This window comes from Maylandia zebra, linkage group LG15 (genome assembly GCF_041146795.1).
Source record: "Maylandia zebra isolate NMK-2024a linkage group LG15, Mzebra_GT3a, whole genome shotgun sequence".
In the NCBI taxonomy this organism is placed as follows: domain Eukaryota; kingdom Metazoa; phylum Chordata; class Actinopteri; order Cichliformes; family Cichlidae; genus Maylandia; species Maylandia zebra.
Genome location: NC_135181.1, coordinates 17,993,074 through 18,013,041, shown reverse-complemented (window position 1 = coordinate 18,013,041; position 19,968 = coordinate 17,993,074). Strand labels below are relative to the sequence as shown.

Below are 19,968 nucleotides of genomic sequence, written 5' to 3'. Positions count from 1 at the left end.
TATATATATATATATATATATATATATATATATATATACACATATACACACACATATGTATGTATGTATATATATATATATATATATATATATATACACACACACATATGTATATATATATATAAAACAAAGACCTCCATCATGGCTGCTCCCTGTCAGACATCCTACAAGTCTTCAGTAAAGTCATGAAGAACATAATCCTTTTAAAAGGGAGAAAAAAATATGTGGAAATCGTTGACACAGTGTACATCAGGTTGGTCTCTCAGGATGTAGTGTACAAGTTTTCTAAGATGTTCACAGCTCAGATAGGAACATACTACATGGTAATACCAGACTTATAAACTGATGAATCTGTCATAGAGTAAAAGGTGTACATTTTATTTATGACGTTTTTAATCAAGATAGAACATATTCTTATCAAAAGCTGCTTTAACAAAGAGGAGCACACCAAACCAGCACCAGTGTCTATCTCTCTCAGCTTTATTCAAGATTGTTTTTGGTAAAAAATAAAAGTAAATTTGGCATACAGATACATTCACTCGTCACGGATAAATGTGTTTGCTTGACTGAAATGTCAGTGCAACACTTTCATCAACACTTATCTCTAACCGCAGAGATACTGCCATGGAACTTTTCTCTAACTAGAATCATACATTTCCTATACATTAAAAAAAAACTGAAATCGTGAAATCAAAAGAGAGAGAACTTAAAAGCCTCCTTAAGGCCCCAAAAAATAAAATCTTTCCTAGATTGTGTTAGAAAAAAACAAACAAACAAAAAGCAGCTCAACTAGCATGCAAGAGCAACATTTGTCAATAAGCCTCAAGAACTTTGTAGGAGGAGAAAGGTTTAACAAAGTGATAGTCCAGGTTGCCGCAGTGGGGGCACTGCTGGACGTTGCTGTACTCGGAGAAATACTGCATCCCGACTCGAACGTCCACCACCGGTTTCCCGCAGTGCTTACAGTTGAGACGGGCCTGAGGACATACAGGACACAGGTCAGCAAACAAGAGGCTGGAAAGAGGCAAGATATCAGCATGGAGGTTCACTCGTGACTCCCTGGGATCTAAGTGTGACAAAATCATGTTAATTCAAGGGTCCAAGCAGCTTTAAATGGGTCTTTAGATGCAAAAAGTGACGGTGAAACTAGATAACAGACTGGATGCACTTTTACTACTATAATACAATCACTATTTTTAGACTAGCGTAGGTTATCTAGCTATTAGGCTCTTCTTCCATGGAACCAGCTTCCAGTGGATTCAGGAGACAAACACCTTTTTGATAAAGCTTATAGTTAGGACAGGCTCAAACCGGCTGCTAGGGGACTTTCCATGATGCAATGAGCATTTCTCTTCCCCATGTGTTTACATGCCACTATTTCATGACATTAACGTCAGTCTACTCTCTCCTGTAGTTTGTGTTTTGTATTTTGTCATTCACGGTCTCTCTACGCTCCTGTTTTTCACCTTTTTATTTCGCCTCATGCTCCAATAGTTTGCAGCGGATGGCTGTAGCTCCCTGATCTTGGTTCTGCGGCAGGGTTCTTTCTGTTAAAAAGGGAGTTTTTCGTTTCCTATGTTGCCAAGTTCTTGGTTGTAGGAGATCGTCCAACTTTTGGGGTTTAAAATTGCCTTAACATTTCTAGAGCCTTGGGATAGCTGTTGCTATGAATTGGTAACAAATTAAGTAACAAATTAAGCGCTACAATTAGCAAACAAATGCTGTGGTTTTTTTGCTATTTGGTAGATACTTTGTAGATGCAGGTAATGCAATAAAAATATTATACGCCATATTCCAAATTATGCAAACATCCAGTTTGTCGTTTTCAGTTAAACTTGTGGATGGTATTGTGTCTCAGGGCTCTTTGGATCACTGATATGAATCTCAGACAGTTTTCATAATTAGGTTGCCAGGCAAGCTCAATTAAAGGAAAACTAGCTAAAAAAGATGTTCCAAATTATTAAGCATACCACAGGTTCCATGCAACATGGGAAAAAAGGATTTCTCTGCTGCAGAAAAGTGTCAAATAGTAGAATGCCTTGGACAAGGTATGAATACATTCAATACGACACAAAAACTTAAGCGATTATTGTACTGTGAAAAACTTTGTGGCTGATTCACAGCACAGACGGGTTAATGAGGAAGGTTTCTGCCAGAGAAATTCATCAGATTAAGAGAGCAGCTGTTAAAATGCCATCTCCCACAAGCAGAAATACATCAAGATTCATTTTCAAACAGTCTTCCAAACTAATGGATGTCGTGCAACCCTGGGTTAAGGTTAGGAATCATGGGGAGAGAGCTGGTAGCCCCCTTTAGGATGCCCAAAGGTGTGAAAATGACCTCTGCAAAATACTGGTATGTAGAGTTTCTTCCTATCTTCATGCATGACAATGCACCATCTCATCCTGCAACGAATACCTCTGTGGCACTGGCTGCTCTGGGCATAAAAGGAGAGAAATTCATGCTGTGGCCCCCATCCTCCCCTGACCTCAACCCTATTGAGAACCTCTGGACCATCCTCAAGCAAAAGATCTATGAGGGTGGGAGGTAGTTCACATCAAAACAGCAGCTGTGGGAGGCTATTCTGACATCTTGCAAAGAAATTCAAGCAGGAACTCTCCAAAAACTCACAAGTTCAATGGATGCAGGACTTGTGAAGGTTATATCAAAAAAGGACTTTTGTTTTTGATAGAAATAGCTTTTGGTTTTTAGTAAATGTGACCTCCTAATACTGCAAATTCAACAAATGACCATTTTCAGTTCTTTACAACCAATAAAATTTTTTGAAACTCTATTGTGCATAATAGTTTAGAACAGTGTTTTTTAAGGTTTGTTTTATTTCTGCAAAAACATGGTTATCATTGGGAGGTATGTTCAATAAAATTTGAATTTGCAAAGCCAAAAACAATCCATTTCCACTAAAAAGCAGGTAAGCGGAGCTTCTATTGAGATTATTTAACCCCAGAAAGGAAGATTTAATAATCCAATTTCAAGTCAGACAAACAAAACTTTATATTAACAACGTGGAGTCAGTAGTTCAGAAAATGAGTTATACGTTGTCTGACTTTTTAAATTGGTATTGAATCATTTAACTTTTGTCAGATCGGTGCTAACAGTTATTTTGGTGTCCATGAGCAAATGTTGGCATCTGCAAGTAACATGGTCACAGCTTTGTAGGAGCTGCAGCTGTTTAATCTCTAGATTTGGTTTAGAGCTTTTTTAATTAACTTTTTGGCTCAAAGTGGCAGAGGAGAAAGCTGTAAACACAACACTGAATTGCTATCACCTCATAAATTGATAACTTTAGCAAACACCTGCTTACACACCCAGCAGAGATAAAGCATCATGTCACTGTACCTATTTGTTGTCAGAAATTACTAATACGGGGAAGGTCTTTGGTTTTTGCTCTTATCGCTTTTGTCTGTCATATTACTCTTCTTCTTCTTTTCTATTTATTTCAGTAGCATGCTCTTCTATGCCCCTCAGTGTTTCTACCTGGCAACACGGTGAAGCAGCCAGTATGTCGTAGGTATACATGGTGCCCAGCTGGTGCCAGCTCCCATCCCAGCGTGACTTGCACTTGATGCAGACAATCTTGTGGACGCCCTCTAGACAGTCCACACAGATGGCGTAGAGGTGCATCAGCCGGCCTGTTGAAAGAACCAAAAGGAATAATTAATCATACATAAAAAAATAAAATAAAACAATAAGCCTCCTCAAAAGTCCACTGTCACATCCCTGCAGTATATACAGACCTTTACGTTGCTTCATGAATATTATTCTTTTTCTTGCTCTGGTGTTTTTCCACTCCACTGCATTATACAGAGTCATTTTATTATTGCCGCCAAGGAGGCTTTTTTTTTTTTTTGCAGCATTTGTGATATGATGATAGCTCAAAAAGTTTTCAATTAATTAAAAAAAAAAACCTTTGGACTGGTGTAGAGTGGGGTCATGTTAACAATACATTCAAATTTTACTTCCATCCACTGAGGTCTTCAGGGTTAACTTAATGATTTATTGGTGAAAATTTGTCAAAAAATCAGAAGTGTATTGTCAACATATAAAAAAGTACCATAAAAAGAGTTCTAATATAATGTTACATTTGACCTCTGACCTCTTCTTCAAGGTCAGTGGATTGTTCTGAAGGCCAAAGGAATAATAATGCTGCACAAAGCTATTTAAAACAATTTTTTACTTTTATTGTTTGTACTGACGATATAAAGGCATATACTGTAGGGGATGATATATGGGGATTCTAATTATTGTGTTATTTTGGACTTCATAAAATGTCTTGTATCTATACAAGACTATACTTGTAATGGCAAACATTTAGAAAATCATACTGGCATAGATTTTAAATATCACATTATAGTTTTCATCCAAATGTCATGTCACATTTGACCCCTGACCTGACTTTTATGTTTGACATCTTCCTTCCTCTTAAAATGACCCCAAAAATTGTTGCATCTTAAAGTCAGTAAGTTAGAAACATAATGTAGAAATATAATATTATATATTGAGCTCAAGTTATTCGCTTAACATTTACAAATCAATATCCATTACCTACTCCTACATAATGTTTGCGTACTCAAAGTAAACACCTGTCACTCTGCCCTTATGTCATTTTTACTGCACTATTCCCTTAAAGGTAAATACAGCCCAGAGAGTGAGCTGTCTTAGCGGAGGCTTGAACTCTCTGAGTGCTTCTTCTTCATGTTTTTGCCACACAGTTCAAGCCTGAGTTATGATTATGTTTTCTGGGGGGTTCTTACTTACTTCTTCTGTTTTTAGCTCAAATATAGAAAAGTATCATGGCTAGTATAATTTAACTGAACTCTTTTTTTTTCACATCTGTTGGACAGAAATTAAGCTACTCCTTCACCAACATTTAAATTCTGCCTGACAAAAAGCAGCAAAAATGGAATAAATAAGCCTTTCATACTGATGCATATCAAGGACATACATATCAAAGCTTGGAGGCCAGCACATCAAAGAAGCTTCACGCTGATTTACATTCATGTAGGACTGTGCAGAAGCCAGCAGAAAACCTTTCATGTGTATTCACACAGTGAATATTGGGCTTACTGATGGATCAATTTCTCTTTATATAAGGAAAACACAGTTTGAAAACACTTTAAAGGAGCAGGAATGTATAATTGAGCATCATGATGCACTAATAATTTATTTATAACCACTGAGAATATACATTTTTCATGATTAGCGGCAGTCCTGTTGTCGTACTCTGCGGTAGTCTTAACAAGGCGGTGACCCTGAGCTCTCAGTGCGCTGCCAATTAGGAAAACATGCAAATACACAAAAACAAATGAAGAACTTATTCTCATGAGTTTGAAAACGTAGTACACAACAAGATGATTCACAGATCAGTTTCATTTCCTTTAAAGGTTTAAATATCTTTTTTTACTCTAAATAGTCTGATTGCATGATGTATTACGACTTTATTACATTTGTTTGCTCACTTTTGAGTTTGACTGCCCAAGTCAGAAGCTTAATCACAATAAGGTCTGTGTAAACTTAAAGGTTTCATTCAATTTGCACCACTAAATAAAAATCTGATAGAAAATGGGTGAGGTTAGAAGCCTCTGTTATACATTTTTCCCTATTCTCCCTGCCCCATGTACAATACACAGGCTGTATATCCTCACCAAATCTGATGTCATTCCCCCCTTTCTCAACTCTCCTGGCGCTATACATTAAAGGCAAAATAAGCTGATGAAACAAATCTTGCGAGGTCCTCTACTTCCGCTATTTTAATCTTCTGTCTATCTTCTAGCCAGGCATTGTAAATACACTTGATTAATTGATGGTTAGCAACCGTGACGACCACTGAAAAAGCAGAAGTTCTGACAGATTGCTGTTCAAAATCAGACCGCTCAATGCTGAGCGAAATTTCAGAAAACTCAAATAATACATCTCAGACTCTTACATGCATGAATATTTACCTCCACAAATTAAGCACAGGCCTCATTCCATGCAGTTAAAACCATGTCTGACCTTGAAGGTGGCACGGCACATCGTACTCAATCTCATCATGGCGTGAAGGGCTGAGGAACAGCGTCCCATCCACCAAAGGAAACTGCTCAAATACAGGCAGCGCCCGGTGGCACAGTGCACAGTTGACCACGTTTCTCTGGCTCGCACTGAGAGCTGACAGGATGAACCTACAGGGTGGCGACACAGTAAGAAGAACCATCATCAAATCACTTGCACTGAAAGTTCAGGCAGTTCTTCTATGTAGGATATCAGCAGAAATGATTGTGGCACTGCATCTCGTGACCTAAATCAACAATCATTTCTTTGTTTTAATCAGTGCATGCAGTCAAAATTCTGCTAAAAACAGTGATAAGCCACTCTGTTTACAGGAGGTACAGAATTATAATAGAGGAAGCATGTATGAGGAAAGAAAACCATATCATAGATCCATTTTAAGAAGCTTTTTTTTCTGAATATGAACGATGAACTGTGCAAAAGTCTCTGGCCACCGCTCGTTTCTTTATATTTTGTTAGGAAGATTGGAAATACACACAGTGATTTAGTGAAAGATGTGCAAACATAAATATGTATTTCAACAGTTTGTACAATTCTATCAAGCTGTCGCCAATCAGACACTTTCAGGATGATGGATCCAGATGGTAGATCAAAATCTGATACAACTATTCAGCATTTATATTTCCATCGCTTTTAACAAGATCCTCACCACCACTTGGTTTTTCCAGATGGCTGTAGACACAGTGTTTCACCTTCGTCCTGACGTCTTCAGTGCATACAAATTCAAATTTGTATTCATCACTCTTGTGAAGTACCTCAGCCTTCTCTGTGTTTTCCTTCCCTAAGAATGGCTTCTTGACAGCCACCATTCCTTTGAGATCATTTCAGATATCCACGTTTTTAGGCCTGTCACTTCTTTTTTTGACCTCATCTTGTCCATTTTCCTCAATATTTTTAGGCACACACTTCACACCATGCTGTGATATGCCAGGTTTTCAGCTAATAGCTGTTTGTTGTACAAAAGTAATACTTTATGCCTATCAAGCTGCGCTATCTTAGAATTTTTTTATAGATTCAAATAAATAAATTGGAACAAATCATGCATTTTTGTGACAGTCTGCTAGTAACAAAGATATAATTTAAAAATTTTGTGTTTCTTAAATCGTCTATTGTGTGTAGACACAACTGGGTCACTGGGCTAGATGCCTATTTTAAATTTGAACAAGTCATAGTTCAGTATTAAGCTTAATGAACAAACAAACAAAAGCCTTTCTCTGAAAAAGATTAGGTCTTATCTAAGGATAAGAGGTGGTTTAAGACTTTTGCACAGTACTGCATGTAAATGTATACATGAATGAGTGCTGTGCAAATGCTGTAATTATATTGCAACTTTAACCGCTGTGTGGTTATATGATGTTATAACTGCAAAATGCTGCAGTTACAATATATTAAAACCACATGTGCCACAAGCAGCTGTGAATGTGACGACCTGCTCTGTGTGCAGCCTGCTCGTTCTTTACCTGTACTAAGCACATGAATATAGGACCTGGCCTGTCTGACAGTGAATCACGTGCATTGCATGGGCACATCTGGTAGGTTTAAAAGTTCTGAGTTTTATTTAGCATTTTGATTAAAAAATATGTTTAAAGTTTCAAGATTTGCATGCAAAATAAACATTTCAGATTGATCACTTTCACCATGTGTTCACTGTGTCGCAAGTTTAGTGTTCAAGAAATGTTGCAAGAAATAGATTTGTTATATTATTTCCCAAAAGCCCTACCTGCGCAGCTCCTCTCCCTGGCCTGCCTGGGCATCATCTTCCATGCGGACGTGGTAGGTGTTGAGCTTGTGGCGCGGGATGTGGGTGAGGAGTTCCGAGAGGTCCAGCCTCCTCAGGAACTGCACCGGGTGAGGGTGGCTACCATCACCCACACTGCCAGAGGTGAGCCGGTGATGAAGCGGGAGGGTAAAGGATAGCTGTAGCGGCAGGACAGACCCTGCATCTAAGTGAGGAGCACCAGCTGCACCGCCAGAGGCTCCCAGGGAGCAGCCTCCGCTCCGACCGAGAGATCCCCCAACCAACAGGTGTTTCCTCTGTGCGTCCATGTGGACGGCTGATTTGAAGAACTCTCCCAGCTGACGGGAACCCCGCATACCTGTTCCCCCACCTCCCGATCCGAGAGCAGCAGTGGGGGAGAAGGTGAAGCCAGTAGGAGGAGACTGTCCCGGGGAGTCACATGGAGATTTCTGAGGAGGCCCAAAAGGTAAAGGCCCTCCTATTGCATATCCCCCTCCTCCTGCTGCTCCACCTCTCTCTGTGGAGTTCTGTCGATCAACTGATTGTCTACGAGGCATCTCCTGACTAGAGGCCCTATTAGCTAGTTTGGCTCCTCCTACAGCCCCTCCAAGTGGTTTGCTTTTCTTGGGCTCTTCAAAAAACCCATCCCCGGACCCTGAAGCCCCTCCGCTGGCTCCAGTCCTGCCTGAGCTCCTTTCCGACGATTTCTTCTTACGCTCATCCTGCATGCGTTTCACCTGGTACCAGTCGGTGTCCTTCTTCAGGTGACCCTGGCCACAGCGGCAGGAGCAGAACCTGAAGGCTAGGTCGTAGCCTTTCTTGGTCCACATGTTTTGTCGGCATTGCTTCTCATTCCAGGACCGCGCACGGCCGATGCAGTTGAACTGGACAAGGATGGAGCTCTCCCACTCGTAGAAACACTGTAGATGCATCCAGTTGCCATAAGGGCAGAGCTCGCTGTTGCAAACAACCCTCTGGCAGTCGTCCTTCTCCAGATCAATGGCACGGCTCAGGCTGCAGCCGAGAGGGGTTGCACACTGGGCCTCTGAATGAACAGAGAGAAGAGAGGAGGGAAAAGAATTTATTTATAACTCAAATTCATAAAAAGTTTAAAAGCTGTGTACAATGTAGATGAAACCAGACCGCAATGATTTGTAAATCTCATAAACCCATATCTTATTCACAACAAAGCATACAAAACATATTGAAGGTTTAAATTGAGACAACAAAAGGTGGGGAAAGTACCAAAGAGAAACCCCTGGAGGAACACAACAGGACAGTAACAAGACTGGGTATAAAAAGAGCATCTTTGAGAGTTTCTCAGAAGTAAAAGATGGACAGATGTTCACCACTCTGCAAATAAGTGTGTCTACTGTGTCTGGAACAATTTCAGAATGTTCCTCAACATAAAACTGTGACAAGTGTGAACATCTCATAATGTACAGTACTGAGTATTTTCAAAAGATACAGAGAATTTGTAGAAATCTGTGTGTGGAAGAGACGAGGCTGAAAATCAATATTTGATGACCGTAATCTTTGCTAAAAACAACCATGTTTCTGCATTGGCTCAGGAACTACCCCAGAAATCATTATTCAGGGATACAGTTCATCATGCCATCCACAAATGCAGGTTTAACCTCTATTTTGCAAAGAAAGAAGCCAAATGTGAACATCTTTTTTTGCTCATTTTGAGGGTCACCGCACCGGATCATCTTCCTCCAGCTCCCCTTTTCTCAAGCATCTTCTTCTATCACACCAACCTTCTGCATGTCCTCCTTCGCTACATCAATTAATCCTCCTATTTTTCTCCTACCTGGCAGCTCCACATTCAACATCCTTTGTCCAGTATGCTCACTATCCCTCTTCTGCAAACCATCTCAGGCTCGCCTCTCAAGCCAATCTTCAAATGTTATTTTGAAGATTGATATATGACGACATTGATCTACGCCTATCAGATATTTGACAACAAATGTAACCTAGCCAATCAAAATTAGGGTGACTTTGCTCTTTTCAGTCTACAGCCTATTTTATTTCTTTAACTCTTCTAATAAACCTCAAGTACTGCAAACAATAAATCTGTTAATGTAAAATACATAAAATAAAACTAAAATATGAAGATTGGAAATAGCTAAAGTTAAAGATAAATGAATAAAAGTATTAATAAACATTCTGATTTGCTATTTACTGAATTAATATATGTGTAGGCATTATTTATATTATAGAATGTGACATAGTATTTTTGCTCTTTTAATTTCCTCCTTATTTACCTTCACTTTGACTCTCCAGCTTATTCGGTTTTCCATTTAATTTTTCAAATAATTCAATTGTTTTAGTTTGGCACCTTTTGTCCTCCAGAGAAAATTCTAATTACAAGTTAACCATTAAACTACAGCATTGTTTAATCCAGTGGTAACTTTTACTATTCATTTACTGCACAAGAGCCTAAGAAGAAGTCTTCAAATTAAGTAAACAAAACAACAGCAAACCCTAGAAGCTAATTTTACTTTCATAAACTGCACTTATGACGCTTTCAGCTTCTTAAAAGCTTTTTCGGTGTCTCGAATTTTTAGAAACTGAAGAGAGTTGTGGGGTTTTCTTTCGCACAAACTGAATACACCACTTTGGGATTTTTATTATTATTTTTTATTTTATTTTAATCAACCATTATGTGCAGCTGAAATACTAAAGGCAACAATTTATTCATGTCTTCAGCACAAATGCATTTTGGGTGACATTTTCCCTCCGATTCTCCATCCTAAGCTTCATCGCAAACAGACACAACATGGGGTGAAAATGTTAAACGGGTGCTTTCGGTGTCCTTGCTGCCTCTTCTGCATCTATTTATGAAATTCAAGTAGGCCATCCTGTGAGCAGCTCTATTCACAGGATGCCAATTCTCAAATCTGGATGTGAATCAAACAAAATGTGGCCACACGGTCTCTATGAGAGGAGTAGCTCATGATAATACACTGTGTGTGTGTGCGTGTGTGTGTGTGGGGGGGGGTAGTTTCCTCCTTCCTTTTCCGGTACAATTGCAGGGCTTTCTTCTTCTTCTTCTTCTTCACTTTCTAACTCACCACACAGCAGAAAACAATCCACTTTTAGCACCGTGTATCACTCTGGTGTCTACAAGTGTGTTCAGGCTTCAGCATCCGCAGAACAAGAGCTTTGCAGAGATTTTGTAACTTCCAGTTAAAGGCATCTTTCATACCATAAACCTAGTCCTAGACTATAAACTTATTTCAGTGAAGGTCTTCAATGAATTTTCTTTTTTTGTGCAGGAACAGGCTTAATCCACATCTGGGGAAACCTGCTGCAAAAGATAGATGACAGCAAAAAGGTAATTTTTTGTTAAAAGGCCCAAACCCCCTCTTGGAACCGCCTACCTTCTGGTTTTGCAAACATGCACTTTACACTCTGAACTAAAAAAAATAAATAAGTGTAATTACTAACTACCTGTACAGTATATACGTTAAGTTTCTCTGATGAGTTACACGGTAAAAATCCCGATTTGTGCTTTGCTTTCCCTTTTAAAAAAGTTAAAGCAGGGCTTTACTTAGTCTTATAACACCATAAGAACAATCTGTTGTCACTGGATGTGTAATGCTGCACTAGCAATACCTGACAGTTAAGATGAGGTTTGCTGTGAAGTGGTTTCCAGTCTCAAGCTTTGTTTAATCTGTACAGTTTGTATGAATGCACGCACCTCCAGCAGCTCCACGTCCGTGTGGACTGCATTTGAACTTGAGTGCGCACACAAGCGGTGAGCTGTCAGTATTACCCTGGAGGAGGAAGGCCACAACCGAAAAACTGTTGTGGACAAGGTGCCCGTCAGGAAAAGACAGCTGAGGCCTGCGAGAGAGCCCGCGATCACTGACGTGCACGTGCAGACAAAGAAATAAAAGAAGGGTCGCGCTGTGTCGTTAACACCTCTTATGGCCACTTTTGACGGCGCTGCGCGTCACATTCACGGGCGATAATCCCTTATATTCCTAGAGGAGTTCCGAGGAGCCGAACTCCATTCATAAATTTCACGATTTCGTATCTCTCCCATCATCCACCTCTGAAGCCAATAACAAACTACGACCACAATCGACTTAAGAAACACCAACAGCCGCTGTCAAGTTCGCCTTAAATCCGACACATTAAGTAACACCTACTACTTCAGCAATATTTCAACTGCTTTGCCGCCTGCTCGGCATTCGTCCTGTGCCCACACAAACCCCGAATGACCTTTAAAAATAATAGAAAATCAGTTTCCCAACCACGATTTAAGCGCAGTTGAGCAATAGCTACTCCAACAGCTACAATTATGCAAGGCCTGAAATCGTGCTCGACAAATGTGGCCCATGTTTGCCACTATTCACGGAACCGTAATGCCGCACATTTTAAACGAAGTTTGGGCTTGAGCTGCAAGGAACAAGTGGATGGGGGGGGATCGAGACATTTGCACCGTTGCAGTGAACGTATGTCACAGTCGTGCAGACAGACAGACAGGGCTTCCCCCCTGGCAGGAAGGCAGCATCACCAAACTTCACTACATCTGCGTCCGTTTCCTCTCTTACCACTTGAGCGCTCGCTCCTGGGTGCAGCCGCCGCGGCCGCGCCTCCTGTTGCGGCCGCACAGGCTCCATTTTCCTGCTCATCTCCGCTACTGTTCGTGCGTTTGCTTTTCTTTCCCTTGCTGCTCTTCTGGTTGGGCATTTTACAGGATTCGAGTGTCAAGTGTTATTTTCGACCTCTATCAACGGCTCCTGTCAGCGCTGTCTGACATTTCTGTGGACTCCATTTCAGCAGTGGACCCTTGCAGTGCTTTGTTTTTAATGCGGGCTTTTCTCTTTGTGGTGATGCTTTTGGGCCTCTTCTTGCACGGCGGGTTGAATTTAGTGCAGCAGGTCTAAGAAATAAGCTGGTATAACCTTTAGGAGCGAAGGCGTGTCCGTCTCTTGTTTTGATTCCTGCTCTGCTGTTCTCTTCCACCCCCTGACGTCACGGGACCCCGCCCCCTAGTGTTGACCGTCAGCGATTTAGGCTGCGTTTGCGTCCCGTGGGAAAGCTCGGAATTTGCTGCATCTAAAGGCATGTTTCGGTTTTTAGTCAGGTATCAGATTTATTCCCCATACATAGAAAGTTCACAGAAAGGTCTTAGCAAAACAAAGCCTTAAAAGTTACTTCAACTTCACACCATATGATATTATTATATAATATCTTTCTCTATACTTATTTTACTGTACTGTATTTATTTTTAATTAAAATTTTTTTTAATTTCATTAAGCTATAGTTTTATGTCACATTATATACTATTGCCTTATGTACTCTACCACTTTCTCAAGCCATTTGTTATATACTTGTTATTGTTAATTTAATTTTTTCCCTAATTGTCCTATCATAGCTTACTTAGCCATTATTTATTTTTAAAAACTAAATAAAGAATCTTTTTTTCATATCTTTCTTAAAGGCAAAAGCCTGAATCTGACCATTTCATGGTTATGGTGAATTTCACCAAAATAAGTAAAATAAATAAATAGTTTAAATGTACCATACAGCCCACCTTTCCAGTGTGAAGCCACATGCACAGAAAATAACCCTAAAAACTACAAATTAGCTGCTGTTTCTCAGAATTTGAATGAATTGGTGGGCCAGATTTACATTTGCAAAGAACTATGCTTTAGTTTGACACATGTGGCCGAGTAGTTTAAAAATTAATCAGATTCTTGACTGACTGTGATAGCATTAGTAAATTAATTATGTTATTTCTAAGCTAGGAGAATACGGTAATTTGTTACTTGTCAGTACCTTTGTTATACCTCATTATAAAAGTACTTTTATTTGTCTACAGTGCTGTTATGACAGTGTTCCAGCGTCATCACCCATCCTCAAAATTTCCCCACTTAATGCTTCATTTAAAAAAAATAATTATGCCAATTCGAGATTACAGTTATGGGAAAGTTCATTCTCCAAGTTGCTATTGAAGTGTTCACAACAATAGTAACTATCAGTGCTATCAATAGCATTGTAAATGTATACTTATCTCCATAGATAAGCATAAATGGTGATCATTAAAACACACACATGTTACACAGCCTCTGGTTAACTATTTACATGAAGCGGCAGCCTCAGTTGGCACTAAAGTGAACGATAGAAGAGGATGGGAAGTAATCAGCACCACATACATGTGGGGAAGTATCACTGTCTCATTCAGGATACCTGAATGTGCAGCTTCACAGCAAAACAGTATTCAAGGGTGCAGTAAATGTGTAACTCGCTGAATCTGTATGCCAATATAAGTAATTAAATCAGATAATTTACAACAGGGATGAATGAAAAGATTGATTGAAATGAAGTGAGAATATGTTATCAGCAGGAACCAGACTCCATTCATAAATCAGACAATTTACAGACCTTGCTTGTAGGGTACTGCTCAAAGCTGGTAAAACCTGACTAAAGATGATTTATGAAACAGCAGCCATCATGCTATAATTCAGCTTACAGTCAACACCCCAAGCAACAAATGTTTTCATAATGATGCTAATAAGTTTGCCATTACCACAGTATTCTCACACCACACCATAGTGGCCCATAAACCATTACACAGTCTTTTATTACAGTGCTTAGATGAGTATCTTCCTCAGTTTAACATCTAGAGTCATAAAACACACAAGGAAACAAACAACAAAGAAGTTTCAAGGCTTCGCATGTAAAGATTTTATTCCTTGGAATGTATTCCACAGTAACACAAACCTCTTGTAGGAATGTGTTATTGCCAATAGAAAACACAGTAATGACACACTTGAACACATCACACAGGCGTCCCACTTGTTCACAGAAATGGCTCGAGGTATTGGCTCGGCAGTGATCATTACGTTCTCCCTCCTGCCAAACGTTCGCTTGTAATTTGCATTTGTGCTTCGAAAGTCACCCGAAAGTCACGCCTGAGCATCAGCAGGATGGCAAGCAGCACGTTTCTGTGATCAGGTTACAGTTTAGTTTCATTCATAATCGAGCTGGATCCATTTGTGCCATTGATACTGAGAAAGAGAGAAATACACATTTCAAGTCAAGCTTAAACAAATACACCTGAATGTAAAATATTTAGCAAGTCTGACACAACAGCAGTGAACGTGACATGGGTCAAAAAAACTAGCAGACCAGGTGTCGTTTCACAAGGCTGATAACCAGCTTCGCATCACGAGAAGCAGAAAAATGTGACTGATAACATGATGGAGGCCTAATTTTAAAACAGAAAAAAAAGGATATGACTTTATTAAAGAGGTGTCAGCTACAAGATGTTACACATTCAAACAGCTTCAAGATTTTCCAAATGTATGGAGGTCCAAAGTGCTCAAAACGATATTAATTTACATTAAATGACTTAACTAAGATAAATTGTGTTTAAACTTTGTAAACTAAATTTTAGTTTACAAAGGAATTTATCTGTAAAGATTTGCAAATGTAATTTTTCATGGCTGTGTCTTGTCTGTCCATCGACACCACCAGGAAAGAGTGATGCAGTTGTAAAACAAGAACATTGTGAATAATATTTTCCCAAATTTTCAGTCAGAATAAACTCTCTTATTAGTAGAAAGAAGCGGGCTAGCTTACAACCGGATGTGTCTTGCCTTTGCTCCAAATCAAAATGAATAGGAATTACCATTTGATTAATACTCCATGCTGATTTCAAACATTTGTTTTTTGTTTTAAATCAACCATATCAATAGTTATTCAGGAAATTACTTAACTCACAATTTTCTTTTTCTATTAATTTGAACTGCTTTGGGCCTCCATAGTGGGCCAGGAATGGCTGTTGATGATATTTCAGAAAAACTGATAACAAAAATGGCTAAAACAGAATAAATCACCTATAACTGCTGAATTTTGATATAAGAGTGGTCATGCCTGGTCTGCTAAGTTTTGTTTGACCTACAGTACAAAACAGTGCTAAAATTAAAGAAACTAACAAAACTGCAAATGCACCTTTTGTATCTCTAATTTAAGCCGCAGCACGATAGTTAAACAGATTTTGGTTGCTTTGTTTTGGTCCTGAGTCACCTTTAGCATTTGGCACCAATCACCCTGTAATTATACATTAATAAAAACTGCACAAAAAATACATTCGCCATTGCTCATCAGCTATTTCTATGAAAAGGCAATTTTTGGAGTTTGTTTAGCAGAGAAATTTCACTAATGACTACGTATAAAAAGATGGAATAAAAACGACTTTAGCACATCGCAGTACAAAAAAAAAAGTGGGTTTTTTTGTTGTTTTTTTTTAATGCACTTGAGCTGTCATTTAGTTAGTTTCTATCACGGAGATGTTCTTGAATTTCCAAAAGCCCTGGGCAAATAAGAGGTAGTAGACATGTCTTGTGTAAACAATTACTGGAATGGCCGTTTGGTGGCACAGTTGGAGAGCACACACTACCCTTTGTCTCAGAGCTGGACAAGATTTTAAAGCAGTTACACGCACCAAGTAATGAGGTCGTAACTCCCACTACCAAAGGGAGGATTAGCCTAGTGCAGCTTGGTATCAGTCACAAACAATTAGAGAGAGCAAATGAAAAGTGTACAGTAGTTTGCTAAAGCAGCTAAATCTAGTGAGCATGCTGTCCTGTGGGTCATCTCAGGTTATGATAATAAACTGTAGAGAGGCAAGTGAATGCATTAGCACAAAGTATTATATTCCTGATCTGTGGTCAAAATCACTACTTAATTTGTCACATAGAAAGCAAAAAAAACAAAACAATCCTATGCAGACATGCCAGCTGAGTCTGCCGGTGTACTGTTAGGTCAAATCCGATTGGTTATTGCAGTTCAGTTCAAATACTGAGCCTTGTGAAGGAAAGATCCGCAGCTGCTAGAAGGCTGTCCTATCCCAACACCGGCTTCTCATTCTTGGAGCAGGATGACGTCAACGTTGTCGTGGACGCCCTGCAGAAGCAGCTCCCCCTGGAAATCGATCACCTTCTTCTTCTTGGCGGCCTTCAGGGTGCCCACCAGCGCTTCGAAGATGTTGGCACAACGGTCGTCATTAAACAAGACCCCGAACTTTACGCTACATTTACCGTCAGCGTCTGAAATAAGAGATTTAAACGATCGTTACAGCTTCGGGCAGTCAATTAAAATGACTGTAGCGATTTCAATCTCAATTCAATTTCAAAATAAAATGAAACAACCTAATCTTTTACTCCAATTAAAGTACCAAATCATTTCAATTGATCCCCACAATTACAGACATTCATGCCTATTATGTGTATTTGTAAAATAACTAATGGACACACCTGCATTAACTCAGAGTGGTTTGATCCACTGCCGTGTTTATAGAGGCCACCCTCCACAAACGTGGCAGTGCCACCCTGTTTCCAAAAAACCTTGACACACCCCTGCTGCAAATGGCATAACTCTGAGTTTATTTGTTTCCTGCTTTAGAAGTGGTCAGAACCACAAATCAACACTGGATGACTGCATGATTGTTGTTTATTAAAGCTCATGGGATAATATATCAAAGTACTTCAAGGCAAACCATGTCATTCAGCAATATACAATGACAGTTTTGACTTACTTTTACTGCCGAGTCGCTGGATCTCTTGAACCAGCAAATCAATTTCATGGGAGACATTCATTGTTGCTGCAGGCGAAACAAAATGCAAATAGTTGCATTAGCTTTAAATCTGACGTCACGGTTTTGAGTGCACTAGACATGAAACTAAACAATTAAACCTGTATTGCACAATTCTGACCCAACTTGTCTATTTACTACTGCAGTGCTTTAGATTATTATGGTTGATTTATAACTCTGCTGCCAGGGCGTTTGGCCAGACTACATAAAACTTGGCTGCCTGTCAGCTCCTACATCGATTTTAAAATCTATTTACTTGTTTTTAAAAGCCCCTGATGGTCTTCTTGCTCCAGTATTCATGTCTCACATCCTCAGTGCGTAGGGTGCAGTATGGATGCTACATCCTGTGAGTAGTTCCAAAGTGCACGACAACACAGCTGAGGAGGCAGATTTTTTAACTTTTACACTCTGAGTCACGAAGCAGTCTGCTGTAGAGAAAGAGAGCAGCTGAAGTGTTGAAATCTTTAAACATCTTCAGCCCAGCTTTTGATTGAATATGGTAAACAGACAATTTATTTCTATTTACACTTTCCTCATTTGATCTAATCTGTAGATTTGTTACATTTGATCTACCTTACATTTTTAAATCAATGAGTAGAGCTTATAGATTATTGTGCATTAAAGCACAATGAAGTCTATGCACTGTGATGCATTTTATTTTGTCTAATGTCTTCTATTGTACTTACAGGCCATTTTTTATGTAATTTTAGATCTGTTTTTTTTTCTTTTTACACGTTGAAAGTCTTACCATTACACATTACCGGTACTTACTTTTTGTCTAATAAACATCCGTGTAGCACTGTAAACAGACATACCTGGTGTCATCTGAACAAAATCTGACTGATTTATTGAGTGATCATCCACCAGTAGAGGAATTTTCTGACTTTGGAAAAACAAGGCTAGATTTAACAGCAAGTGCAGTAATTAAAGTTAAAGAGCTGTATTTCGTCAATAAATATGCGCCAAATTTTCCTTTCTTTTTTTTTTACATTTTAGACAAAAGTCTTAACATTTATTCTAATCATGAAATTGGGATTATCAGAAAGGCGTTTTTTCAATTTTGTTCCTTTTGTGAAGGGTGTTTTGGGAGCTGGGGGACTTTCATTAAAAGAAAACAAACTCAAAGTCCAGTAAACCCATAAATAAATGCAATTTAATTATATATATATCAGACACATATAAAGGCACTCGGTATGAGTACAACATATAAAAGGAGGACTGACTGCAGCAATGCAACAAGCTCCAACACGAGCAGGGCGGACTCATCAATGCGGAAGTAAGGGATTAGCGTTCACGGCTAGCCAAACCTGCTAATAAATACTTCTTGCAGTTGATTTATTTCAGAGATGTGCAGACATTCTCAAGTGCTGAATAATATTAGCAGCTCGGCGATGTTTTACGCGACTTCAGGTGCAAAAGAAAAGACTCCTCTGAGTGGCAGATGTGAGCTCGCCGGTATGATTAGCTTCTAACATCCGACAAATCCTCCGCTGAGAGGGGAGCGAGGAGTTATTCAGACCGATGAACGGTTGGAATAAATGATGGAAAACGATGTAACACAAGCGAATATAACACCGACACAAGGATATGAATTTTACCTGATTACTTGGGCTTGTTTTTGCTTGTAATGAGGTGAGGGACGACTTTCTGATGAATCGGCACCGGTGGAAAATGATGCTGCGTTCAGAGTGCGCTCGGAGAACTCCACCCTTTAGAAATGGAACAACAAAGTGGTGTAAAACGAACGGAGTGAATGTGTTTAATATTCAAAAAATAAGAATATTAAACAGAAGCATGAGATCACTAAGTTATCTTAGTAAGAATATGCATGTAAAGATAATGCAGTGTTAGTGTTTATTTATATAGCACATGTGTGAAGCTCTACAATGTCTCCAGGCAATAAAAATAACAGAACAAAAACTTTACAAACACATAAGATAGAAGTTGTCACACCTGTTTTAAGCCTGTTTTTTTAAGTACACACAGCTGTAATTGACCTGTGGGAGCAATTTAAAGATCTGTACCCGATGTCCTGAGATGTCTTTACCTTAGGATCAAAGTATTCTACAACAAAACACAAGACAACAACAACAACAAAAGTCCCTTCACAATAGAGCCCAACCAATATTTTGTTTTGGGAGCCAACACTAGTACTTAGGTCGTAAACAAATCCAGTAATGGTTTATATTCTAAATGAGGTAATTATTAACTCTAGTTCAAAAGCTAGTTCCCTTGAGGACACTCCTTGTATGCTGTAAAGTCACGAAATGTATGCTATTCCCCACAAACTGCAGTTTACAATGTGTATAATGTTCCCCCCATAAATCAGAAGTACAGAAGCTCTTGTCCAACAAGCCACAAATTTCAGACATTTCCGCGATTAACTAATAATTACCTACTCGTAGTGGAATGCTGTGAAAATGTGCAACTGTTTTCATTTACTGGCTTAATTTGAGTAGATGTGACAAATTCCCTACAACATATGAAGGCAACACGAGCGCTCATCTGACTTCATCGTGACACGCTGCCGATAGTTTGATGGGCTGTG

At 39.2% G+C, this 19,968-nt stretch overlaps 2 protein-coding genes across 2 annotated transcripts; both read right to left on the bottom strand.

Moving 5' to 3' along the window:
* Nucleotides 1-459: 459 nt before the first annotated feature.
* On the bottom strand, nt 460-12,774 carry heca (hdc homolog, cell cycle regulator). The gene is made up of 5 exons (XM_004550566.4): nt 12,370-12,774; nt 7,787-8,849; nt 6,013-6,179; nt 3,496-3,650; nt 460-977 (listed from the first exon to the last, which is right to left on the bottom strand). Exons 1-5 carry the CDS (start codon nt 12,506-12,508, stop codon nt 813-815), a joined length of 1,689 nt encoding a protein of 562 aa, XP_004550623.1. The 5' UTR covers nt 12,509-12,774; the 3' UTR covers nt 460-812.
* Nucleotides 12,775-14,494: 1,720 nt separating this feature from the next.
* On the bottom strand, nt 14,495-19,144 carry abracl (ABRA C-terminal like). The gene is made up of 3 exons (XM_004550565.3): nt 19,019-19,144; nt 17,364-17,429; nt 14,495-16,875 (listed from the first exon to the last, which is right to left on the bottom strand). Exons 2-3 carry the CDS (start codon nt 17,422-17,424, stop codon nt 16,691-16,693), a joined length of 246 nt encoding a protein of 81 aa, XP_004550622.1. The 5' UTR covers nt 17,425-17,429; nt 19,019-19,144; the 3' UTR covers nt 14,495-16,690.
* Nucleotides 19,145-19,968: the final 824 nt, after the last annotated feature.